The following is a 27,505-nucleotide window of genomic DNA, read 5'->3' on the forward strand; positions in this document are numbered from 1 at the left end:
GACAGCGCGCCCAATTTCCCAGGGATGAAGAGAAGAAGAGAAGGAAGAAGATGAAGAAGAGAAGGAAGAAGATGAAGAGAAGGAACAGCTCTGCGGAAAAGGAAGTGGCAGATTAGGAAGACTGCCTAGCAACAGGCATTTCGGGTAAGTAAAAAAAAATTTTTTTTTTCAAATGTTTTTAAAAAAATTTAAAGAGCCCGTTTATGTAATTTTTTTTTTTTAGGGTGGACCTCCGCTTTAAATGTGGTGGCTGCATTAGTTTTCTTTCTTTCAATAAAGGCAGCTGAAGACCCCCCCCAGTGTGTGACCATAAAATGGTAGCTGCTCAAGTCAATGTATGAGTAAGAAGTAGCTGCATATGGGTAAGGTGCTACACCCAGAAAATCCACAGCAAAGTCATGTGATGTCAGAGGTCACATTATGTGATGTGTAAGATGTTGGATGAAAAGGACATTTACTCATCAGCAAGTTGAATCTGTTCCAGTCTGCCCAGCAATTCCTGGTCCTGCTTTTCTTTTTCCTCCTTCCCTCGCCTGTCCGCCATCTGCTTAGTCAGCGACTGGTAACATTGCTCCTGTTTTATTAATACTGGAGGGGTCAGAGGCCTCTTCTGAAAAATGTATGATCTCTAAGAATAAAATGTAAATAATGATTGTTAAGAAACAGAAGTGTGAATCATGCTTAATATTAAAGCCTAATCTAAAGGTTGTTAGATACGGTAAACAATTTGGTGTGGTGATCTGGCCATGTTTATCAAAACTATGTAAAATTAGGCCATTTTGAAGGAGGAATTTCTGGCATTTAACCACCCACCACCCTCCCCTCATCTGATGTTATGGCCTGCAGATTCCCTCCTGAATCCTGAGGGGAGCCCAGCACTTGAGAGCTAATAGGAAATGTCCACTTCATGCTGGAAGCAGAATAAGGATCCCACCTCTGGTACACAGTAGAAGAGAGAAGGCCTAAGAATGTCACGTGACTGCAGATTGGTGAGCAAAGGGGACATTTAGGTAAGGTTATTTTTATATCAATGCCAGGATTTGGTTGGAGGGGAATGAGGACAGGTGGGGGTTTTGAAGGGGAGGAGCCCAGAGATCAGCTTTAAATGGTAAGTGTACCTTCAGACAAAATACACTTACTATGCCTAGACCTTCTGAGCTACACTACACAACCCTAGCGGACTGCATACTTAACAATTTCGACAGGAGCAGCCTACTCCAGTGTTTACATCTTGCTTGTCAAAGCCTTCCTTACGACTCACCATATAGGAAGCCCTTTTAGACATGTATTAGGCCATCTCTCAAGGGTTTCCAATTTTATGAGATGGCACTTGAGACAGACCCAACCGGGACAGGGGCTTTTGGAATGGATTAGGGGCTAGCCTTCTACTCACTGATTATGGCCCTTGGAGGAGACCAAGACTTTTGTCTGCGTCTCACAGTCAGAGCATGGAAAAGAGCTCAGTTCAACCTCTGACCCCATGGAGTGAGCAGATCATTCTCTAATGATGGACAACAATGTGATAAATGCTGAGAGCGAGGCTTGGATTAATTCTCTGAATAAAGACAACAAAGCTTCCCTTCTGGAGGGGGTGGAAAGGTGTATTATTAATCTTGTACAGGTTAATGGTCAGAGGAAATATGGTGGCCCTCCTGCAGACTGGGCTCCTCCACAATCTATGAAGATAAATTAATTCCACTTTTTTCAGACTGCTAGAACATTGTATGAGTTTTGTCTCCTAGACTGTTATAGACTGTTGCCAGACTGTATGGGACTAATCAAAGCTTGGATGTCTGGCTGTTGATTAGCTTACTGTTAATTAGATCACTGTTAGCTGTTGACTGTTCATTAGATGTACTGATGATATTACTGTTTGCAGTTTGCATTGTTTAGGATAATGTGATAAAACTTTCCTTTTCATGCTGCCCATGCCACATGGTTCAACAGAAATCCTCTGCTGAAATCTGCTGGGAAACCGACACTTCCAAAAGCGTCATTCTCTTCAGCCCTCTGAACTCCCATTAACCTTCAACCATGACTGCAGGATACAATAGTCACTGGGAGAAACCAGTGAGCACCACCGTAGCACCCAAGAACATCAACACTTCTGGAAATGTTGGCTTCCCAGCTGAGGATTTCTACTGAACCACGCAGTGTTCTGGCAGCGGTGGCAAAGTATGTATTCATTTTTGCAGGTACACTTGCTTGGGCATTACTTTCTAACGTCAGGATCATTTTAAGCTGATTACATTAACTATGAATATCTAATAAGTATATAGTAAAAAGGTTATATATTGAAAAGGCTACATACTCTTACTCTTATTTCTCTTTTTTTTTTTTTGCCAACTTACTAAAAACTGTAGTGATCCTCTTCATTCAAATACCACAAATGACTCATCTGTGCTTTAATCAATAAAGATAATGGGTCTTGGTGTCAATAGGGGAGATTTACTAAAACTGGAGTGTGCAAAATCTGATAATGCTGTGCATAGAAACCAATCAGCTTCCAGGTTCTACTGTCATAGCTTAATTGAACAGCTAAAGTTAGAAGCTGATTGGCTACCATGCACAGCTGCACCAGACTTTGGGTGCTCCCATTTCAGTAAATCTCCCCCCAATCTGTCAGTGGCATGCAGTCACCCTTGATTTCAGTTTAGCCCCTCGAGTATCATTATGAGATCAGCAAGGGTCACACTGACAAACAGAATATCACTGTGCTCACATAAAAATCTGTGTTCCTGGCATTGCGTTCATTCCTGATGGCTTCCGCGACCCCCATGTTGTATGCTGTGTTTTTTTGACTTTGTTCTCGAATTGCTTGAGATTTCATCTGTATGGAAAGAAAAAGTAGACATTTTAAAACTTCTATATAGCAAACCTACCAGAGTGAGTAGGCTGCTAGAAATAACTGTGCTCTAGCAATTACATTACGAACAACACTGGATTTTACATTATTGAAATGCTATCTGTGCTTAACCAGTGTGTCTATCATTACTAAAATACTGTAGATGCTAATGAAGACTTTAGTTTATCGGGGGTTTGGATTACTTAGGTTAGTCTCTAACTCTAGGTAACCTATAACATTTTATCCAGGTGTTCAAGACATATCCAGGATTTAGTGCAGCATATGCTCCCATCCAGACAATGTCTTTCAGGGAAGGCCTTGCATCGTTTCAGCAAGACAATACTAAACCGCATACTACATCTATGACAACAGCATGGCTTCATAGTAGAAGAGTCCGGGTGCTTAACAGGCCTGCCTGCAGTCCAGACCTTTCACCAACTGATAATATTTGGCCTATCTTGAAATGAAAAATACGACAAATAGCCAGGACTGTTGAGCAGTTAGAATTCTGCAAGAATGGGACAACGTTCCTCTCCCAGAACTCCAGATACAGATCTCCCCAGTTCCCAGTCATTTAAAGTGTTGTTAAGAGAAGAGGGGATGCTACACCGTGGTAAACATGGCCCGGTCCTAACTTTTTTGAGATGTGTTGCTGCCATCAATTTCAAAGTTACCATATTTTTTCTTAAAATGGTACATTTTCTCAGTTGAAACATTTGATATGTTTTCTACTGTGAATAAAATATGAGTTTATGAGATTTGCAAATCATTGGATTCTGGTTTTATATAGATTTTACACAGCGTCCCAACTTTTCTGGAATTGGGGTTGTATGTTATGAGAGTATTGTAGTTAATACCTGGGACTTTAGCATGGCCTCTTGGTCTTTCATGTGCTGGTATTGCTGTAATATTCTCTCCTCCTCCTTTTCTTTCAGTTTTCTCTCCTCTGTGAAGTACACCGGGATATTTTTCTGGGCCCGCTGTAGACACAGGTAGCACAGTTCCTAGGAAAAGAGACAACAAAAAGACTGCTGTGAACTACGTGGAGCTATATAGCAAATAATAGGCATTATCCACATGTTCTTTTGCATTTTTTTTTGTTTGTGACCTGGTCAGATAAATACAAAAGGCTAAAGATTCACTAAGATGGATAAGTTATTGGATCATTACTACTTACATATTTACATAGTCTGCAAGGATGAATAAAGAAACCATTCCATCCAATTCAACGAGTGTGTGTTTATGTTGCTACCAATTTCCATATCCCTGTACGTTATGTTTGCTGAGAAGCACATCTAATTTTTTTTTATCTACAGTCTCTGATGATACTACCAACTGTGGAAGAAAGTTCTACATCTTTACCACTCTAAAAATAAAAGAACTTCTAAGGATCCTTTCACATGGACATGTCGTCTGCCCGTTTTACATCCATCCATTGACAGATGAAAAACGGACAACAATGCATTCCTTTGGGCAAACAGATGTAAAGGGATGATCATCCTTTTACATCCCTGTTTATTCAGGTCTGTTTTATAAATGCAACAAGTCTCTATTTTTGTTCCGTTTAAAAAACGGAAGTGGACCTAAACGAATGTAAATCAAAAAACGGTCTGTTTTTTAATTGGTTGTTAGGAGCCGGAGCCCACCGGCATCCTAACAACCAGTGACTCATCCCTGCTGTCAGCTTCCCTACTTAAAGCAGAATATAAACAAAAGAGTTTCAAATCAAAAAAAAAAAAAAAAAGGCATGCCCCCCCCCTAAAATCCATACCAGAGTCTTATCTGGGCATGCAGCCTGGCAGGCCAGGAAAGGGGGGGCGGCGAGCAGGCACCCCCCCTCCCTGAACCATACTAGGCCACATGTCCTTAACATAGGGGGGTGCTTTGGGGGAGGGGAACTCCCGCCTTCCCAAAGCACCTTGTCCCAATGTTGATGAGAACAAGGGCCTCTTCCCCACAACCCTGGTCTGGTGGTTGTGGGGGTGCGGGGGCGTTATCAGAATATGAAAGCCACCTTTAAGAAGTGGGCCGCCAGCCCTCTCAAGTGAATAAGTAGGAGTACATAGTATCACTACTCATTCACAAAAAAATGACACGTATAAACACAGAACACCGTTTTTGACCAGTCCTTTATTAAAAAAAACAACCCATAAGAAAAAAAAAAACCTGTCGCTTGCCGACGCCGAATGACATTGCTGGTTCTCCCCACTACTAAATTAAACAAAAGGGTGGGCCTATTAGGTGATGTCACTGTCACATAAGGCCAATGACATAATAAGGGGGCAGGGGCATCTGGTGAGATCACTGGATGGCCCTATGTCTTTTTTTTCTTTAGTGCCAGAAGAGATGGAGCTGTCATTCAGGCCAAAAAGTAAACAATGAGGCAGGGCCATCCAGTGACTTTACTGTATGGCCCAACCCCCTTTTACGTAATTTGCCGTATGCAACATCATAAAGGGCAGGGGCAGCGGTGATGTCACTGGATGGCCCTGACTCTTTGTCTACTAATCTGATCTCATAATCCTAGAACAGCAGTGACAAGTGATTATTTTATTGATGTCATTATATTTGTTTCTAAGTTGGCTGCACAGCCTGGCACTTAGCATTGCATTATCTTTGTATTAACAGGATCATTGATGTCGGACAACCAAGTCCCTGCCGGTCCCTCTTACTCTCCTCCTCCTTGCGGGGATGCAGGGTTGACTGGGGCTGTGGTTATAAAATAAAAATGGGGGTTACTTGGGATGGCTGGCATCTGTGTTTTCATCAGCAAGCAGTATATGGACTGTCAAATATATTTTAAATAGTGAGTGCACTACATCAAATTAGCAGTATCTTGATGAATGGGAGGTGTGCTTTTAATTGACCCAAACCTGCATGTGATCTGCGGTGCTCCGGTGGTTTTATATTGGGGGTGGGGAGGGTAGTCAGCAGTTTTACGGTTAAGTACTCAAGGAGCCAGAAATGCGTCAACTTTCGCTGTTGTCCCCTAATACATTGTGATGTTTTTACCTGTCATGTTGTGAATAATTCTTTTAGATGTGCACTCATCCAGATTTTTTTTTTCTTCTGACCTGTGTTGGACAAGCTGAACGAGCACCCTCACAAGCAATGGAACAGTAAAGGCTGGAGATACGGGTTAATCACCTGGAGCGATGGGTGTTCATCTTATATGCATAGTTACATTGGACCAGATTGGACAAATGTAACTATGTAAAAAAAAAATAAATAAAAGTTGCATGAATGCTAAATAATGTGTATACATAACTTTCAGGTATTTGTTACCTTTCACAGAGCTCACAGTACTCCCCCGATAATATCTCCATCTGTTTTTTTTTCTATAAAAAGGATTTTTGTTCAGGCGTAATCCAGGACCTGAGACCTGGACAGGGAGGCTGGCCTAAAGGTGACATATTCATTTAAATCCTGATGCCTGCACAGTACATGGCTTGCAACAAGGTTCTAATGTTGGTAAAAGGTTCTTTAGAGGGCAGTAGGATGTGCATGCATGATCTGGCTGCTTTCAACTTCAAACGATATTCATTGCAGTCCATAAAGAGTCGAATTTATATGAATTCAAACAGGAGGGGTAGTAAGTCAGAAAGAGGATGCTACTAGTTTATCTGGGAAAAAAATATAAAGACTCTTTTGGTGTAACTTTCCCCATCACTAATTCCCCACAACAGTGAATATCTGGTGGCATTTGCAGATACCCATAGGCATGCGTTTGCAGTACTAATTGGTAATGTCAGACTGAAGATAAGGCGGTTACCACTAAGATAAGACGTTAGTGTGTTACCAGGATCCATGCATTCTAAAGAACAGTACCTGCCCTGCACGACAGTGATCCAGGCAGCCTGGAGAAGTTGTTGTCCTCAGGATATTCATCTGGCTCACTTCAGGATCAGGTCTTGAGAAGTTCATAGAAAGTGAAGATCCTAATCTGCAAAACAAAGAAACCAGAGTGTAGTTATACTTCTCTGTGTCCTGCTAAAAGGGTAAATTCACCTTTTTTTTTTCTTCTAAATTCCAGCTCCCCTATGTACCAATATAGCATTATTGTACTTATTGTGCAAAAATAAAACAGCTTTTCAGTAACTCTACATCTGCTTACCTAACTCTCTTCATAGCTGTTTAAACACACTGCTCAATTACTTCTGCCTTACTTCCTGGTCAGACTTTAAAGTGTTACTAAACCCAGTAATGTAAAAATAGTTAATCCCCCCCCCCACGGTGCCCTCAGCTTATAAATCTTCTTTTTACATTAAAATACTGCCACTGTATACCTTTTTGGATGATCTGTATACCACGGTTACATGATAAACTGCACAGTTTCTTCAATGCTGAGGGAGGAGTGCTGAAGGAGGAGATTTTCACTTCAGCCTGTATACAGGCCCACATGTGTGATGTCAACATCATGTGACAGGTGGTGTCAGTCCAGGCACCTGGAGGATCCAGACTCCGTGGTCGGGATGACGCAGTGCCTGGACTGACATTGGTGACTTCAGCAAAGAGCGGACTTCAGTCTGCTCTCTGCTGAAAACAGGTCACAGGAGTGCAAAACAAATTGCACTCCTGTGATCCATAGAAGCACAGTAAAACGAGCTTTGGTTGGACTTCTCCTTTAATGGAAAGCTGTTTTATTTTTGCAAAATGAGTACATTCATGCTATATTGGTACATAGGGGAACTTATAGAACTTAGCCTTTAAAATCTTTAAGGCGCTTTCCAGTGCAGCAATTTACAAACTAGAGGAGACAGTACAGTTGTAATAGAATTCAAGACAAGAGGGATGGGAGGACCTGCTAGTTAGCACTTACAATCCAAATCAATGGTCTCCAAACTGCGGCCCAGGGGCCGCATGTGGCCCTATGCTTGCCTTTATCTGGCCCTTGGGGCACTATTCCACCAACTGACACAGATAATGGGGCACAATTTCCCCCTCTGACACCATCAATGGGACATTATGCTTCCCATTTATACCAACAATGAGGTACTATTCCTCCCAATAAAACCAATGATTGAGCACTGATGCCAGGGCCATTTTCTGCTCCCATTGGCCTCAGTCCAACCCCCCCTAAAGCCTGAGGGACAGTAAACTGTCTGTTTGCTTAGAATGTTTGTAGACCCCTGATCTAACTCAAAAAAATACTCATATGAATGATCTGTTCAGTGATTTTTGGAATCATTGTACACGGTGGAAAAGCAGGGCTGAGTGGGACCAGATATCCTTGCATACCTCTCCATAACATGTCACTCATACCTTTTATCAAGAAGCCAGCTCTTGAAAGCAACTTTGCCTTTGTGGTGTGAGGGAAGAAGCCATATACTGATACCCTTGAAGAGCTGGAATGAGGTACTGCTACATCTTTCCCAGCACCCACTTGCTTCTATTCAGTGATGATAATGAAACTTCCAGCCATCAGTCATTTATGATGATCATCTAGAACAGGGATATGCAATTAGCGGACCTCCAGCTGTTGCAGAACTACAAGTCCCATGAAGCATAGCAAGACTCTGACCGCCACAAGCATGACACCCAGAGGCAGAGACATGATGGGACTTGTAGTTTTGCAACAGCTGAAGGTCCACTAATTGCATATCCCTTATCTAGAAGCTCTGCTTGTGTCACAGATGCACGGTAGAAAGCCTACCCCCCTCTGAGTTGAGTGTAAATGCTGTCAGCTTGAGAGTCAGGGGTAAAAGGTCACCTGACGTGTGACAACTGTGGCCCCGTCAACCACACTTCCTCGCAAAGGCTTTCAAAGAGGCAGTAGGTCATGCATTGTCATTTTCTATGTCTTGGAATCAAGTTGGAAGAATGTAGTTATATTCCTGTATGACTTACCTTCTTTTATGTACCATTCTGGGGACCTGAATGTAATGTAATCTTCCTGTGATGTGTAATTACTGTATGTACTTATTCAGATATGGCAGTGACAGTTTGATGTATTTTTGCTATGCGAATGGCAAATAAAAAAACCTTTAAAAAAAAAAAAACTGGACCCAAAACAAATGTATTCAGGTGAGTGATTTAAAACACCAGTGCTCAGTGAAGCATCTGGTATGTGGTCCAGCATTTCAAAATGTACATAACCTGAAGTGTGCAGGTTCACTCATCAACACCGATTGAAGTGCTAAGCCTCTTGGAAGTGGATGTGAATGCCAGGCCAGATATGGTCTTGTTGACAGAAGGGTTTGATTGCTGATATGTAGGTGGATGCCTAATATCCTGATTAGAACAACTTGTTCAACTCTGCATATGCCTGCTGCCAATGTAGGTGGGTGTTACCAGTAGGGTTGCCACCTCATCCCTTTAAAACCGAACACATATGAATTACACAGGTTCTGTGGCTGATTAAGGTGGCAATTAAACTCACTTGTTGCCTTATCTGCATTAAATTAGCCTCAAAACCTGTGTAATTCATATATGTTTGGGGTTTAAAGGGATGGGGTTGGCAACCCTAGTTACCACGTTAGATAATACATAAAAGGCTCACTAGCTGCACAAGCCCATTATAAGGCCTGGGTAATCCAACCATGGACCTGGTCTTAAAGCCACAGCAAGGGGTAGCAGTAGGGGCCAATCAGGTGTGCTGTGTCCACATGACAAGAAATATACAGACAGGAGGAAAAACAGCAGACAGATGAGCTTATTAGTCTGCTATCTTTCACTGTCCTATCACAAGCTGGGGACAGGAAGGTGACAGAAATGTATTGCTTAACTGTTTTATCTGGCAGAGCTGTATGACTCTCAGGTCTGGATGTACAGAAATACAAATGATTTGGAAGCAGTTGACTGCTCTCATATACTGTATTTATTTCAGCTGTGCATTTAGATATTTAGCTGAAGCTCAGCTTTCACCTTCAGTACATAAAGTATCAGACTTGCCAAGGCCTTTTCCTAGAGATGAATTCCAGGCATGGCTTTTGTTGCATTGTTATACTGGTCCAACTTGGATCAATGTAAGTATGCATATGCCATACTCCTGGGATCCCTGCGGAAACAGAGAATCACTGTACAAGTCTCCGCTATCACAGTGATCACCGCTATCTCCCAAGTCCTGTCCCAAAAGGCTGCCCTGCTGCATAGCGAACAAAGGAGGCTGTTCATTTGGCATGGGTGCCATTCACAGAACGCCCTGCATTTTGTAAAAATAATATGCAAAGCATTCTCTGATTGGACTAGTCATCACTCCACTTTTCCACCTCGTCCAATCGGAGAACACCTTGCATTCAGTGGGGAAAAAAATGCAAGGCATTCTGTGAATGGCACCTGTACCAAGTGAGTGGCCCTGTATGGTTACTATGCAGAAGGGCAGCGGCTTCTGTGAATGGCACCTGTACCAAGTGAGTGTCCCTGTATGGTTACTATGCAGAAGGGCAGCGGCTTCTGTAAATGGCACCTGTACCAAGTGAGTGGCCCTGCATGGTTACAATGCAGAAGGGCAGCGGCTTCTGTGAATGGCACCTGTACCAAGTGAGTGGCCCTGTATGGTTACTATGCAGAAGGGCAACCACTTAGCACAGGACCCGCAAGACTGCGACAATCACTGTAGTAGCAGAAAATACAGTACTACGAGGATTATCTGCTTTCATGGGGATTCCAGCAGGTATGGCATACGCTGGAGCAATGTAACTATGCAAAAAAAGCTATACCTGGAATTTAGCTTTGAGTAATGAGAATTTAAAGCTAAAGGACATCTGCTTGCTTGTGAGAGCCCAGATACAAATGATGCATAATAAACAATATCAGAGGCTACAGTCTGTTGTGTGGCCTTGGAAGACCCAGTTTCCATTTCACCAAGTAAGAAAACCCTACCAGTTAGCCCACCTTCCTCCTCCTCTGTATACACTTTTCAACATCTCACTGACAACTGATACTTTTGAATAAAACTCAGATAATCCTCTGAATCATTTAAAACCATTAAGAGAACATTTTGTCAGCAGGTATTAATAGTTTATAAATCATTTAAGAATACGGAATAGAGAGCTGTTCTTGGAAATATGAACTGCTCTTGTGGTCGTGATGTGGGATTATAACATAGGCTGGTAAAAATACATTCATTGCCGTTCATTGCAGCCTTCACAATTTAGACATGTATGAAACTGAGATCTCTCTTTTTAATAAAGTGTTAGTAACAGTTATTAAAGCCCAACTGTAGACAAAAATATTTTTTTTTATTTTATTTTGGGGGAGGGGTTATAACCTCTGTCAGGTTTTTTTATGCTGTTTTATAGAGTTAGGACTGCAGCACACTGGGGTGCCTTGACGTGGCCGCTGCAGCTTACGCGTATATTTGCAAATGTATGCTAACTAAACCCCTTGGTTTTAACGTGAGCTCTAAAGCTTGATTCACACCTATGCATTTTTAGTGCTTTTTGCATTTTGCAGATTTGCACTACAGTCCATTTAACATGGTTTCCTATGGAACACGTTCTGTAGTGCAAATCTGCAAAATGCAAAAAAGCACTAAAAATGCATAGGTGTAAATCCAGCCTTAGACAGGACTATTCGGTTTATTGCAGGCTGGCTGGCAAATGAGCTGGGAATTTCTGTTTGTTGTTTTTTTGACGTGTCTCCCTTCCATGTGCTCCTTACTGCAAAGGCCAGTTATAGGTTGGGGTGGTTGCCATTTGTTTGTACTGTTGGTGAATTGTTATGGGGATGCCCTGGATACCTTTGTTGCCATTGTCTTATGGCTGGGTGTCAAGTGCGTTCCTATACCTTTAAAGACGTGTGGGTTCCCCCCAGGCATACTTGCGCTTAATCTCTCCATTATTATATATATGCTCCAACTCAGGAGACTCTCAAAATTATAGACTTTCGACTGCAGTACACTGGGGTGCTGTGACATGGTCGCTGCAGCTTACACATGTACAGTCGTGCTCAAAAGTTTGCATACCCTGGCAGAAATTGTGACATTTTTGGCATTAATATTGAAAATATGACTGATCATGCCAAAAAAACTGTCTTTTATTTAAGGATAGCAATCACATGAAGCCATTTATTATCACATAGATTTTGGAATTTTGGATTCTTTTTAAATCATAATGATAACAGAAATCACCCAAATGGCCCTGATAAAAAGTTTACATACCTTGGAATATTTGACCTTGGTATAGACACAGAAGGTGGAGCACACACAGGTTAAAATGGCAATTAAAGGTTAATTTCCCACATTTGTGGCTTTTTAAATCACAATTAATGTCTGTGTATAAATAGTCAATGGGTTTATTAGCTTTCACATGGATGTACTAAGCAGGCTAGACACTGAGCCATGGGGAGGTAGAAAAGAAAAGTCAAAAGACCTGCGTAACAAGGTAATGAAACTTTACAAAGATGGAAAAGGATATAAAAAGATATCCAAAGCCTTGAATATGCCAGTCAGTACGGTTTAATCATTTATTAAGAAGTGGAAAATTAGGGGCTCTTTTGATACCAATCCAAGGTCGGCTAGACTAAGAAAGATTTCAGCCACAACTGGCAGAAGAATTGCTCAGGATACAAAGAAAAACCCAGTTGCAGTTGGTCCGACAGAAGTCGGCTTCTGTCGAAGGGGCATGACCGAAAAAGGTCTGCCAATCAGCTCCCAATCAGCGCTCTCAGTCATTGGCCGACCTGAGTGTTCTGGTTCTGGGGGGGAGGGGGGGGTAGTCCCCCCTATCAGAACACAATAGCACAACAAGGGAGATTGATGTATTAACATTGCATAGTTAGTACAGCGGCTCCTCCTGAACTGTCAGTTTTATTTCGTTCAGCCCTGTGTGTACAAGGCTTTAGCGTTACATTTTCTTTCAAGTTCTTGTTTCTGTGACCACAATGGAGAGGATTTCACTTACTTCCTGTCCCTGTGACACCTGTGCAAGAAATCAGGAGGAGCATTCATCATGAGAACAGGAAGCCACAGATAGCAAAAAAAAAAAAAAATTGTAATAAATTAAAACCCTTCCACGCTGTACTAAAAATGTGTTCCGTCTTGTTACCAGTTGGAGAGTTTTCCCATCACTTCCTGTCCTCACAGCGAATGAGAAAAAATCTCGTAGAGGGCCCCTGACAGATCACCTGACAAATATCTAACAGAGGCCCCATATATATACTATTAGATTTTCTGCAGATTTTTGTCTTCAGATTTACCAAAACCATATAAAATGAGGTCAAACCTCAATGCCGCATACACACGAGTGGACTTTTCGACCGGACTGGTCTGACAGTCTATTCGACGGACTTTCGGCGGACTTATGACGGACTTTCCGAACAAACGGACTTGCCTACACACGATCACACCAAAGTCCGATGGATTTGTACGTGATGACGTACGACCGGACTAAAATAAGGAAGTTGATAGCCAGTAGCCAATAGCTGCCCTAGCGTCAGTTTTCGTCCGTCGGACTAGCATACAGACGAGCGGACTTTTTCGACCGGACTTGAGTCCGTCGGAAAGATTTGAAACATGTTCCAAATCTAAAGTCCATCAGATTTTCGACTGAAAAAGTCAGATGAAGCCCACACACGGTCGAATTGTCCGCCGGACTCGGTCCGTCGGACCAGTCCGGTTGAAAAGTCCGCTCGTGTGTACATGGCATAAGAGTTTCAATTTGCATGCAGTCAGGCAGGCCCTTGCACTACGTAGTTTTGGTAAATCTTAAGACAAAAATGTGCAGAAAATCTAATAGTGTGTATGGGGTCTAAAGCTGGCCATACATTATACAATTTTCTTAATAAATTACCTTCAATTATGTAGTACAAGAGCCTGCCTGATTGCATACAAATTGAAAGTGTTTAGGTTTGACCTCATATTACTGTATATGGTTTTGGTAAATCTAAAGGAAAATTGAACAAGAGCATTGTATAGTGTATGGCCAGCCTTAGCCTTCCCAACGCTATACAAAATTGGCTGCAACAGTAAAGATTTCAGGATGCTTGCCCTTGATTTGATGTACAGAGCCAGCAATGACTGGGATATCATACACATATAAATAGATTAAAAAATAAATACATAAAATGATCAGCCAAATCCTTGTGACAGCTGATTAGATGGGTTGACCTCACCTTTCAGGAGCAGTTTTTGGTTTTGTTATTTTCTCCAGATCTTCGTTCAAGCTGATCCCGGTGACTTTGGCAGGCATAATACATTGTCTATTCAGCATACGCTTTGTTGGTGTGTTCTCTGCTGAGGGGAGTGCAGTATAAGCTTATGAAATGCCTTGCTCATTAATCACAGACATAGATGCATAGCATAGGATATCAGTCATTTATATGGAATACACTGATCAGCCATAACAATCTGATGACCCATGAGAAGAAGGGGTGAGTTTGGTGATGAAGGGTTGGAGGGAAGAAGGAGGAAGGACATGACCATTCCGCATGCCACCCAGGGGAACCCTTCTCGGGATTTCTATGTAGGACCCCAATATGTGGCCAGTTCACTTTTTTTGAAGAAGGGCTTGATATTCCACTGAGGTATTTTATTCAAACCAGCAGTGCCATGTTTTCCTGAACTGCTCACCATGGTTCTGATAAGAAAGTGTTAAGTCCTCCATGTCTCTTATTTAACTTACTTTGGGCTGCATATTCCATTTCTCATGCCTTACCTCTTCTGCTTGTGATTGGCTCTTCTCCTATTTGCACATTTTCTATTGGCTGATCTATCTTAGGTTCTTCCCCCTTCACAAGCTCCGCATTCTCTTCAAGGATTGTCTCCATGGCAGGTGGTTTGTCTGTGACTTTTTCCTCAATCCTGAACCACATTAATATAAGAAATAAATATGTGTGTTGTTATTAAATTAGCAACTCTACACAATTTCATGTGTAATCAATGGCGGCTGGTGCACCTTTTTTTGGGGGGGGCGGCAAACAAGCCACCTGTCACCCCCCACCCCCCCCCACCGTCCATCCGTCAGTCAAACCTCCCCCCTGTTGCTTGGTAAACCAAACACCACCACCCCCCTTGTCGCTCGCCCATCCAACCACCAGCCCCTCACTTACCCCATCTAGGTCGCAGCCAGCTTCGTCTCCTCCTCCTCAGCGGCTTCTCTCGGCCAATCGGTTCTTAAGACCTGCTTCACGATTGGCCAGGAGAGGAAGCAGGAAGACAATAGCGAATATTAATTCGCTATTGTCAAACAACTGGGTGGGCTCAGTTGTGTGACAAAATGAGCCCACCCTTTTTTGAAGCCAATTAGAGCCTCAGGCTCTAACCATGTGCTTAAAAAAAAAAAAGAAAACCCCATTGAAATCCATGCGTCCAGCGCCCTGCATGTAGATTAGGGGCTGGGGCGCATGGATTAGGGATAATAGAGCGGCCGTCACTGTATGTAAGTGGTAATAATTTGTTGCTGAACATTATTTGCCAGACTCAGCGCTGCACACCAAGAAAAAGTAATATTTTGGTGTATTTTAGAAATAAATAAATTAGGTAAATCCTTCTGTATCAGTTACCCTTACACCTCTATACATTTGCTCCATTCTCCCTTTATTCATGCATTTAGCCGTAGCAACTGCATGTATTAAAGTTGTGTAGCTTGGTTTACAATTCTGCTAAATTTTTTTTGCATGTGTTATATTTGACCTTCGAATAATCGAATTTCATATTGCTGACAACAGAGCAGGCAAACAGCAGGAGGTACACTTGAGTAGGCTTTATGGGACAACTCACCACCCATGATTTGGTGGGTGAGTAGAAGAAATAAGGTTCACACCACTGAGGAACTCTGCTAACCCATGTCAACACCCTTCGCAGGGCTCTAAGAAACTACATAGATGCAAGGGTGACCTGCCTTGCCATGCATAACAGCCCAGGTGCTTTACGTGGTCACCCTTTTCACAGGGACTGATTTAACTAGTGGCTCCATTAATATTATAGGAGCTCTGTTCTTTTCAAACACAAGAGACACATGGGTGAAATATATATTTATATCCATGTAATTAGTCCTAAAAAAATAATTATTTGAATGACAACTAGACATTTATTAACATTAAAAAAAAAAAAAAAAAAAGACAGCAGTTTCAGGCATTAAATATATTCTTTAAAATATTTTATTTTCCACAAAATACCTAGGGAATAGAAGAGCGCTGCAAGACCGAGGACGCATTGGTTGGTCTTCCCCAGCAGACATCACAGAATCAGCTGTCCCAGGCCTCTGATGGTTGGAAACATAATACGATAAACATTATAATCAGAAACAATAGATTAAAATGATACGGCCCCATGTACACTGCTGCTGCTAAACGCTCGTTTAGTTGGACAGGGTCGTTTATAGTCGTTTGCGTTCAGGACGGATGTTCAGAGGCATTTGAGACGCCAAATGCCTGTAACAGCTTGTAAACGTGGTAACTCGCGTTTAGCCGCGTTTTGTTTACAGGCATTTTTCATTTTTGGCTATTTGAAAACAAAATACATTTTACACTTCTAAACGCAAATGCGGCAAAACCTGGCATGTAAACAGTTACTATTTGTAAAGTTAACGATTCAGCCCCTGGAAGATTTTACCCTCTTCCTGACCAGAGCACTTTTTGCGATTCGGCACTGCGTCGCTTTAACTGACAATTGCACGGTCGTGCGTCGTGGCTCCCAAACAAAATTGAATTCCTTTTTTCCCACAAATAGAGCTTTCTTTTGGTGGTATTTGATCACCTCTGGGATTTTTATTTTTTGCGCTATAAACAAAACAAGAGCGTCAATTTTGAAAAAAAACGCATAATTTTTTACATTTTGCTATAATAAATATCCCCCAAAAATATATATAAAAAAAAAAAATTTCCTCAGTTTAGGCCGATCTGTATTCTTCTACATATTTTTGATAAAAAAAAAAAAAATTGCAATAAGCGTTTATTGATTGGTTTGCGCAAAAGTTATAGGGTTTACAAAATAGGGGATAGTTTTATGGCATTTTTATTAATTATTTTTTTTTTTTACTAGTAATGGCGGCGATCAGCGATTTTTATCATGACTGCGACATTATGGTCGGACACATCGGACACTTTTGGGACCATTGTCATTTATACAGCAATCAGTGCTATAAAAATGCACTGATTCCTGTGTAAATGACACTGGCTGTGAAGGGGTTGACCACTAGGGGGCGGGGAGGGGTTAAGTCAGTACTGGGAAGTGATTCTAACTGTAGGGGGGGTGGGCTAGCTGTGACACGTCACTGATCTCTGCTCCCGATGACAGGGAGCAGAGATCAGTGAGGCTGTCACTAGGCAGAATGGGGAGATGCTGTTTACATCAGCATCTCCCCGTTCGTCCTCTCCGTGAGGCGATCGCGGGTATTCCCGCAGCGATCGAGTCCGGGGGACCCACGACCCGACTCACGGAGCTCCCGGCCCGGCGCGCATGCGATGGCACGGCGGAAAATTCAAAGGGACATACCTGTACGCCCATTTGCCCAGCCGTGCCATTCTGCCGACGTTCATCGGCGTGCGCTGATCGGAAAGTGGTTAAATCGTTCAGGAGAGGTTGTAAAAACGTCCCGTGTACATGAAGCCTTATGCCGCGTACACACGATCGGAATTTCCGACAGCAAATGTTCGATGGGAGCTTGTTGTCGGAAATTCCGACCGTGTGTAGGCTTCATCGGACATTTTTTGTCGGAATTTCCAACAACAAAAATTTGAGAGCTGGTTCTAAAATTTCCCGACAACAAAATCCGTTGTCGGAAATTCCGATCGTGTGTACACAATTCCGACGCACAAAATTCCACGCAGGCTCGGAATCAAGCAGAAGAGCCGCACTGGCTACTGAACTTCATTTTTCTCGGTCAACATCCGTCGGAAATAAATCTGGGATTTTGTTGTCGGAATGTCCGATCGCGTGTACGTGGCATTAGAGTGATAGAAAACACTGTTTAGAATCTAAAAGGGAATTTAATTTGAGACTTTGCCATAGTTTAGCAAAGAAAGGTAATATTACACAAACTGATTTCTGTATTGTTAAATGCAGTTTGATTAGCCAGGCTAATGATTGTGAATGGAAATCTTACCAAATATTAAAGCTGAACTCCAGCCATACCTTCAGTCTTGTGTAGTTGTGCAGGTTTCTCTCCTGTACTGGAACTGTGTACTCTGATTTTACAGCACACTGTGAGCTTTTCACAGCTTGCATTAGGAGTTGCAGCAAGTCAGACAGAGCCAGATAGAACATTTACTATCTGGGAAACATCCAGCATCACCTAGCTTTTTCCTCCTCAGCCTCACTGTCCCTGGTCAGCCCCTTTCATTCTTTGGATTTCAATTCTTTCAGTCATGGCTCAACATTACCTAGGAAGTCTGCCTAGGAACGCTCACCTCCAGATGGACATCTACCCCTTAAAGCGGAGGTCCAGCTGAAAAAAAAAATGTTTTAAAAGTCATCAGCTACAAACACTGTAGCTGCTGACTTTTAATAAGCACACTTACCTGTCCAGGGTGCCCGCGATGTTGGCCGCCCGGGGCCGATCCGTCCATCGGATTGGGTCCCGGCGCCGCCATTCGAACTAAGGGAAACAGGCAGTGGAGTCTTGTGGCTTCACTGCCGTTTCCTACTGCTCATGCGCGAGTTGCTAGGCGCTTTGTGAATGGCCGGCTGTGTTCTGGGACACACACAGTTCCCAGAACACAGCGCGCCCTATTCCCCAGAAGACAACGCGAGGAGGAGAAGAAGGAAGATCACCGCAGAGTAGGAAGTGGCAGATTAGGTCGATCTGCCTAGCAACAGCCATTTCTGGTAAGTAAAAAATGTATTTTTTTCAATTTTTTTTTCAGATTTTTAGGAGCATTTTATGCATTTTTTTTTTTTTAGGGTGGACCTCCGCTTTAAGGCATGTTGATGTTTGCATATCTCCTCCCAAGAGCCAGCCCACTGCTTGCATCAGGCAAGCTGTGTACAGCACCCTGCCAGCCCCTCCTACCAGCCATGATCTGCCTGCACTGCATAGAGAAACACAGTGATGGTGCCTCTGGGTCTAACAAAAGGGTATACAGGGCTGTTCTATTCCTATCGACCGAGACATGCAGTTCCAGGCGCCGGGCAAGAATTTTTGTCTACATTTAGCCTTGCTGCTAGCAAGCCACAGGGTTTAGGGCTGACGTTGGCTCTCTTGTAAAAGCAATCTGAGCGGCTAACTTGCCTCTGAAACGCTTTTACAAGCAGCGGGAGGGGGCGTCCCACCCTCTTACTACCTTCCGCGTGCTGTCTAGTCCCACCGGGACAACTGATCGACCGGCGCTTCTGCTGGCTGATAATATAGGCAGACAAAGACCAGAACCGCTCTGTCCGCCACTATGAAATATAGGAAACAGGAAGTGATGAGCATACACGATTCTAGTTTCCCTGGCACTATTTTTTAAAAGGAAAAGCATTGGATTTTGCTGTCACGGGGTGTTTATATTCCTTGTGACAACAATAAAAAAAAAACATTAAAGTGACAGTGTAAAAATTTAAATAAATAATTTAAAAATATTTTTTAAAGCAACCCTGCCCCCCCCCCCATGCTTGCACGCAAAGGTGAACACATGCGTTGGTCCTCCACGAATGCAAACAGCAATCGTCTCACACAAGTGAGGTATAACCACGAATGTCAGATCCCGATGTCAGATCATATTTTCCATCCTGGGAAAAAGTTATTTTATTTATCAGGACAAGTAGATTGTCGTGAGGGACAAGTAGATTGGGACCCTGATTTGGGTTCACACTTGTGCGATGCGGGAAACGGAGCGATTCCATGCGGGTTCCCGCATCACACCTGAATCCCCGGCGGTTCACACTGCCCTCTGCGAATCACTGTGGGTGTCATTACAAGTTAATGACACCCCCAGAGCAGTTTGGAGTGCTGACTGTGAAATGGTGCAGGAATTGGATCGCATAGGTGTGAACACTCATGTGATCCGATTCCAGTGCGGACCTACAAAAGGGTCCTGCAGCATTTTGGTGCAAATGCAATGCAAATTCAGCCGTACAAACTGTGGCTGGATTCGCATTGCACAGACATCGCATGTGATCTGCACAGCAATGCGTTGCGAATCATATACGATGTCTGGCAAGTCAAGTTGTTTTTTACAAAAGCTTTCGCTCCCCTGAAGATTTTGTTTAAAAATTACATTAGCATGTTGATCAAAGAGCAAGGAAAGCAAAATACAATCAGATTAAACCTCAGATTGTGTTAAAAGTCTTTTTTTCTTTTACTGTGGGATATAGTGTGGAAAAGTTGGACCCTTTTAAAAACTGCATTGCTGTCTGTGTCCCAAGCTAAATTTTTAGGTTTGAATGGGTTATACTGTACATTTATTAAGCAAGCTACACAACCAAATTGTATTATCAATACAGGACTTACATTACACAGAGATTTCACCAGAGAGCCAGTTCCATCCATGCTATTTACAAAGTCTTTGTAAAATTTCATCTTGACTTTCTGGTTGCGGATGATTAGGGAACCAATGCCCTTAAAGCCGAACTCAACATTTTGTTTGGTAGCGACAGAGCGAGAGAAAACACCGAGTGTCTCCCTCACACAGCTCTCTATAGTGTCTCTGTTGTAGGAGCAGGAGAAAGACAATGCGATGAAGTTCAGAGGAACGACTGGGATTTCACCTGAGAATACAAGAGTATGAGTTACAGACAAATACTGTGTACATTCACTATTTAGTAATCAATGCTTGTTGGTGTAACTTTCCCTTACAAATTACTTTAAAACAGGGGTCTAAAACTGGCGGCCCTCCAGGTGTTGCGAAACTACAAGTCCCATCATGCCTCTGCCTGTGGGAGTCATGCTTGTAACTGTCAGCCTTGCAATGCCTCATGGGACTTGTAGTTTTGCAAAAGCTGAAGGGCCACCAGCTTGAGATCCCTGCTTTAGAACATAGGCGTGTGCATGGGGTGTTCCGGGTGTGCCTTGGCAGACCCTAATCACCCTGTGCTGTCTCCCAAGATCTGCTGTGAAATGCTGCATCCAAGGAGTGTGTAGCCCGCGCTGCCCGTGAAACAGTTTCACATTCAGTAGATAGTGAGGCTTGCCAGAGCCGCTCAGTGTGTGAAACTGTCAGGGAATGTAACTACTTGCAGAGAGAAAGACCAGCTGTCAAAACTCAGCGGTGATGTCGGGGGTGAGCGGGACCGAAAAGCTATCAAACACCAGCAAATGGGATGGGGTCTGGGCAGGCCCACTACATTTATGTGGCTACACCCCCTTTCTTAAGCAGCCCAATCATTGGCTGGTGTTTGATAGCTGCTCGGACAGCTGATCTTTCTCTCTGCAAGCAGTTACATTACCTGACAGTTTCACACACTGAGCGGCTCTGGCAAGCCTCACTATCTGCTGCATGGCAAACTCCCCCTCTCCCCAATCAGTGCCACCTATAAGTGCCCATCAGTGCTGCCTATCAGTGCCCATCAGTGCTGCCTATCAGTGCCCATCAGTGCTGCCTATCAGTGCCCATCAGTGCTGCCTATCAGTGCCAATCAGTGTCCATAAATGCTGCCAATCAGTGCCCATCAGTGCTGCCAATCAGTGCCCATTAGTGCTGCCAATCAAAGCCCATCAGTGCTGCCAATCAGAGCCCATCAGTGCTGCCAATCAATGCTCATCAGTGCTGCCAACCAGTGCCTATCAGTGCCACCTATCAATGCCGCCCATCAGTGCCCATCTGTGCTGCCAATCAGTGCCCATTAATGCTGCCTATCAGTGCACTGAGTGCAGGGATGGGGAGATGAAATCAGCAGCCAGGCCCATTGTCCACGGTGGGGGACGGCCTGGTGGGGCACAACTGAAATCTGTTGATGTTTATTAATGCCACATGTGAATCTTTAGTATAATACGTAATCACCACACTACTATTTACAATAAACTACTGGAGGTAAAATAAAAAGTGTCAGTAAAAACCCTGCCGCTAAGCATCATTTTTTACATGTTCCCACACCACAAAAAAACTTACGAATCAACAACTTAACAATATTGGTGGAACCCTCTAATGTATGGAAATTTCAATAAACTTCAATATTGACCACAATACTGGTCTCTGCGATACGCAACTTCAATATAATACACATCAAGCTGAAAAAAAGACATAACAAATGAAACTTAGCAGGGATGGTGGAAACCCCACTACAGATAATTGCAGTACAAATTAACTTCAAGTACAACAACTTTTTAGTTGGGAGGTTTACACCATTATAGCACTTTGGAATTTTTATTTTTTAGATTGTTACACTTAATTTTATATGTTTTAGTTACTATTATAATGTGAATTATTGCACTTGAAGTAAATTTTCCACCACCCTTGCTAAGTCCATGTCTTTATGGACCTTGCTTTGTGCACTGGTGCACAGTCATGTTGGAACAGGAAGGGGCCATCCCCAAACTATTCCCACAAAGTTGGAAGCATGAAATTGTCTAAAATGTCTTGGTATGCTGACACCTTAAGAGTTCCCTTAACTGGAACTAAGGGGCCAAACCCAACCCCTGAAAAACAACCCCCACACCATAACCCCCCCCCCTCCATCAAATGATTTGGACCAGTGCACAAAGCAAGGCCCATAAAGACATGGATGAGCGAGTTTGGGGTAGAGGAACTTGACTGGCCTGCACAGATCCTGACCTCAACCCATTAGAACCCCTTTGGGATGAATTAGAGTGGAGACTGCGAGCCAGGCCTTCACATTCAACATCAGTGCCTGACCTCACAAATGCACTTCTGGAAGAATGGTCAAACATTCCCATAGACACACTTCTAAATCTTGTGGACAGCCTTCCAAGAAGAGTTGAAGCTGTTATATCTGCAAAGGGTGGGCTAACTCAACACTGAACCCTAGTGACTAAGACTGGTATGCCATTATGCCAAGTTCATCTGCGTGTAGGCGTCCCAACACTTTTGACAATATATATATATGTATATATATACATACACATGCACGCATGCGTTTTTAAGCTTTGCGGTGCACACCCTAATTCAATAGGCTGCGCAGCCTAGGCTTTAGAATGGGGATGTATTTATTTAGAGTTAAATTCTAGGAAACCTAAAAATTCACCCTTGCAGTGGGGTCACCTGCTTGATTCTGTTTAGGGGTTTTTGTGGGCTTCTCCATGCTGCTAGACCGGCCAGTGCAGCCTCTTCTACCCCATGCTCTAGTGGTCTAAGATTCCTTGCCACTGGTCCACACGCGAGGTCCCACGCCACCACCTTCTCCCCTGACGTCATCAGGACCCCGACTGTCTTTTCCGGATTGAGGCAGCCAGGCCCCTAATAACACGAACAGCTTCACTCTCCAGCCTCAGTTCCTGCAGCCTCGTGAGATATGTCCAACGAGACTGCGGGAGCATAGACACATCATTCTCAACTAGGTGAGTGTAGTACGGGTCTATATTCATAATTGATTTACAAAGAACTTGGTATGAGAAGATATAAACTATGATAGTTTTAAGGTGATTACTTCTGTGTGTATATATATATATATATATATATATATATATATATTTCGATATACTCTATGCCATTTCTGCATACATTGATCTTTCTGAGCTCACAGATGGTCACATGTCTCAGGACCATTATGGCTATTCTTTTGTTAGCACTGGATGAAACCAGGTTCTTTGCGCCTTCTTTCAAACCTATAAAAGTTTAGACAATAGAGAATAGCTCAGAACCTCTTCCAGGACATGGAATGAATGTGCCTGGAGATTGAAGAGACTGTCGACTTCCAGAACTTTCTGATGACTTTAGAAGTTGAGGGGTTGCCTGGATTGAATGCTGTATTTATCTGTATTTTATCATCTGTAATGCATCTTTAATCAAAGCTAAGTAAATCTCTTTTATTACTATACTACTTGTGTGTTGTTTTAATCATTGTACTTACTTCCACAAATCCGAATGGTAAATATATGAATGAACCTGTCAATAAATTAATAAATGTAACACGGAATTTAACCCCTTGTTACAGTCAGAATGGAGGCAGGGCTGAATGCTTGTTGGTGTAACGTTCACTTCAAATCACTTTAGAATGGGGATATATGTATTTAAAGCTGAACTCTAGGAAACTTAAAAATTCACCCTTGCAATGCAAGGGTCATCTTCTTACTTCTGTTTAGGGGATTTGGAAAAGCAGATTTACTTACCTGATTCCTGCGGGCTTCTCCATGCTGCTAGACCAGTCAGTGCAGCCCCTTCTTCCCCATGCTCTGGCGGTCTAAGATTCTCTGACGCTGGGCCACATGCCAAGTCCCACGCTACCATCTTCTCCCCTGACGTCTTTAGGAGCCTGTCTTTTCCGGCTCCTGATGACATGCACAGCTCCACCCTCCAGCCTCTCTGTACCTCAGCTCCTGCAGCCTATTGAAATATGTGGCAGGGATATCCCAAGAACTGCAGACGCATAGACACGTCTGTCAGAAACCATGAATCAGACTGAGACAGAAGTACAGTTAATTCACACTTGTTTAATAATAATAAAAAAGGTAAACAGAGTAAACGTAGTTAAAACATAGCCAGAGTTCAGGAACCGGAACAGATAGTCAGACAAGCCAAAACGTCAGGGAGCCAGAGATGAGTATAGTAGACCAAGGCGAAGGCAGCGATCATTTGGACTGGACAGCTTAAGTAGGCAGTACTGAGGAGCAGGATATCATCAACAGGTGAGTCACTGTGGAGAGATAGAAGCTGGCAATTAGCCGACAGCTGAGCGGCCAGCTTTGAGAAGGAAGGGCTGAGCCCAGCCCTGACAGTATCCCCTCCTCAATGACCCCTCCCCCTTGGAAGACCACCAGGCTTGAGGGGAAAACGTACATGGAAATCAAGGAGAGGGACAGGGGCATGCACGTCCGAGGTTGAGACCGAAGAGCGTTCCTCTGGTCTGTACCCTTTCCAATGCACCAGGTACTCTATGCGCTCACGGAACCTACGGGAGTCAACAATGGACTGTACTTCATACTCCTCATGGTTCTCAACCTGTGCAGGGTGAGGACGAGGCACCGAGGTGGTAAAGTGGTTGCAGACCAAAGGTTTTAATAAGGAGACATGAAATACATTCGAAATATGCATATTAGAAGGAAGGTCTAATGTGTAAGCCACTGGGTTAATCCTGCGAAGAATACGGAAAGGCCCAATAAACAGAGGTGCGAACTTTAGAGAGGGACAACCAGACCCTATCCGTGGTAGGAAGGCACAGGCAGGCATCTGCGGTCAGCATGGAGTCTGTACCTATCATTAGCATGTCGCAGAGGCCTCCTGGACTTGTGCTAAAGTGGAACGAAGACCACGGAGATGCTCCTCTAATGCAGGAATACTCTGCGGAACAAATGAGTCAGGCAATATGGAAGGTTGTAAACCATAGTTCGCCATAAACGGGGACAATTGGGAAGCAGAATTCAAGGCACTATTGTGAGCAAACTCCACCCACGGTAAGAGGTCTGACCAGTTGTTATGATGGTCAGAAATATAGCAAGGTAGGAATTGCTCCAAGGACTGATTGGCTTGTTCTGCAGCCCCATTAGACTGCAGGTGATACGCAGAGGAGAAAGCAAGCTGAATTCCCAACTGTGCACAAAAGGCTCGCCAGAACCGGGACACAAACTGACTACCCCTGTCCGAGACAATCACCTTGGGTAGCCCATGTAAGCAAAAGATCTCCCAAGCAAAAATGGAAGCCAGTTCCTTAGAAGTGGGCAACTTCTTAAGTGGAATACAATGGGACATTTTCGAGAAACAGTCAACCACCATAAGGATAACTGTGTTGCCCTGGGAGTTGGGTAACTTCATAATGGAATCCATAGACAGGTGGGTCCAGGGCCTCTCTCCATTGGGTATGGGTTGTAGGAGGCCCACTGGAAGGTGTCGTGGAGCACACACGAGAACAGGCAGCTATGAAGGCGGTTACATCAGCACGTAGACTAGGCCACCAGAATTGTTGGGAAATGGCCCAAAAGAGTTGATTCTTCTCAGGGTGGCCAGCAGCCTTGGGAGAATGGTAAGTCTGGAGCATGGCAGTATGGAGACTCTCTGGGACAAAGCAGCGGTCACAAGGTTTCTCAGGAGGAGCATGGACCTGAGCAGCAAGAATTTTGTCACCCAAAGCAGAAGTGAGACTGGTGTGAACCGTAGCCAGAATGCGATCAGGAGGCATCGCAGGAACTGGAACCGACTCCATCTTGGAAGTGGAGGAAAATTGTTGTGACAAAGCATCAGCCCTTACATTCTTAGTACTGGTTAAGAAAGAGACAATGTAATTGAAACTAGACAAGAAAAGAGCCCATCGCACCCTTCTGGGAGAGAGGTGTTTAGCCTCAGACAAGAATGTGAAATGCTTATGATCAGTAAGAATTAGAACCAGCACAGTGGCACCTTCGAGGAGATGCCTCCATTCTTTCAGGGCTAAAATGATCGCTAACAGCTCGCTGTCACCAATCTCGTAATTGCACTCTGCAGGTGACAATTTCTTGGAAAAGTAGCCACAAGGATGCATAGCGCTCTCAGAGGTAGGACACTGAGACAGAAGGGTGCCTCCAGTTTCAGAAGCACCAACCTCAAGGATAAAAGGTAACGTAGGATCAGGATGTGCCAATACAGGAGCAGAAACAAAGGCAGCCTTGAGACTCTCAAAGGCCTTAAAGGACTCCGGAGACCAACTCTGTAGGTTACTGTCCTTTCTGGTCATATCAGTCAGGGGCTTGACCAGAGATAAGAAGTTACGAATAAACTTCCGATAATAGCTGGCAAAGGCAAGAAAACGCTGCAGAGAACGTAAACCCACGGGTCGGGGCCACTGGAGGACCGCTGAAAGTTTCTCTGGGTCCATCAAAAAACCAGCAGTGGAAAACACATCTCCCTCTTCCTAATGGTTCTCTCATTTGCAGAGAGATGCGTGAAGCCCAAGTGCATGGGTTCACCTTCACAGACCGACTCGGTACCAGGAGGTATGAGAGGTGAGGGAGGCAAGGGTGGGACTGCAAAGTTCGGAGACAAATGTACAGGAGGCTTCCGCAAGGGAGTCTTTCTCTGAGTCTGGAGTCAATGAGGATGGCAAACGTGATCGACCTCTCCAGCTCAGTGGGTATATCTCGGGCTCCTATCTCATCCTTGATGGTATCCGAGAGACCATGAGAAAAAGCAGCCGCGAGGCCTCATTGTTCCAAGCAACCTCTGCTGCCAGAGTACGGAATTCAATGGCGTAATCAGCAACAGTTCTCGTACTCTGTTTGATGGACATGAGGCACTTGGCAGCAGAAGCGGAGCATGCGGGAACATCAAATACCCTTTTAAAGAAGTCACAAACTCGGGGTAACTCAAGACAACAGGTTTTTGCATCTCCCATAGAGGGTTTGCCCAGGCCAAGGCTCTCTCAGAAAGCAAAGATATCACAAAACCTACTTTGCTTCTGTCCGTGGGAGACGCCTGGGGCAGCATCTCAAAGTATATCTCAACCTGGTTGAGAAACCCTCTGCATTGGACTGGATCGCCCTCAAATCGCTGGGGAAGCAGAGCGGAACCAGACATACCTCTTATAGAGGTAATATTCAAGGCGGGTGCCTGCACAGAGACTGGAGCAGCAGCAGGGACGGCCTGCAACACAGGTTGTACCGGAGCAGCCACAGTGGGAGATTCCAGGTTAGCCGTGTGACTCAGGAGCGTTTGTAACGCCATGGCAAACTGATCCATGCGGTGATCCAGTTCATCCAATCTGAAAAAAATACTACC

General features: G+C 43.7%; 1 protein-coding gene across 1 annotated transcript in view; it reads right to left on the reverse strand.

Moving 5' to 3' along the window:
• Positions 1 to 27,505, reverse strand: part of CCDC81 (coiled-coil domain containing 81) — a 91,695-nt gene that overhangs the window by 19,014 nt on the left and 45,176 nt on the right. Inside the window, exons 5-12 of the mRNA XM_073612946.1 lie at positions 20,158 to 20,414; positions 15,902 to 15,987; positions 14,440 to 14,585; positions 13,898 to 14,018; positions 6,674 to 6,788; positions 3,703 to 3,849; positions 2,723 to 2,830; positions 459 to 628 (exon numbers count right to left, since the gene is read on the reverse strand). Of these exons, the coding sequence (XP_073469047.1) occupies positions 459 to 628; positions 2,723 to 2,830; positions 3,703 to 3,849; positions 6,674 to 6,788; positions 13,898 to 14,018; positions 14,440 to 14,585; positions 15,902 to 15,987; positions 20,158 to 20,414 (1,150 nt within the window). The remainder of the gene's footprint in view (positions 1 to 458; positions 629 to 2,722; positions 2,831 to 3,702; positions 3,850 to 6,673; positions 6,789 to 13,897; positions 14,019 to 14,439; positions 14,586 to 15,901; positions 15,988 to 20,157; positions 20,415 to 27,505) is intronic.

The sequence above is a fragment of the Aquarana catesbeiana genome, linkage group LG02 (genome assembly GCF_042186555.1).
Source record: "Aquarana catesbeiana isolate 2022-GZ linkage group LG02, ASM4218655v1, whole genome shotgun sequence".
In the NCBI taxonomy this organism is placed as follows: Eukaryota; Metazoa; Chordata; class Amphibia; order Anura; family Ranidae; genus Aquarana; species Aquarana catesbeiana.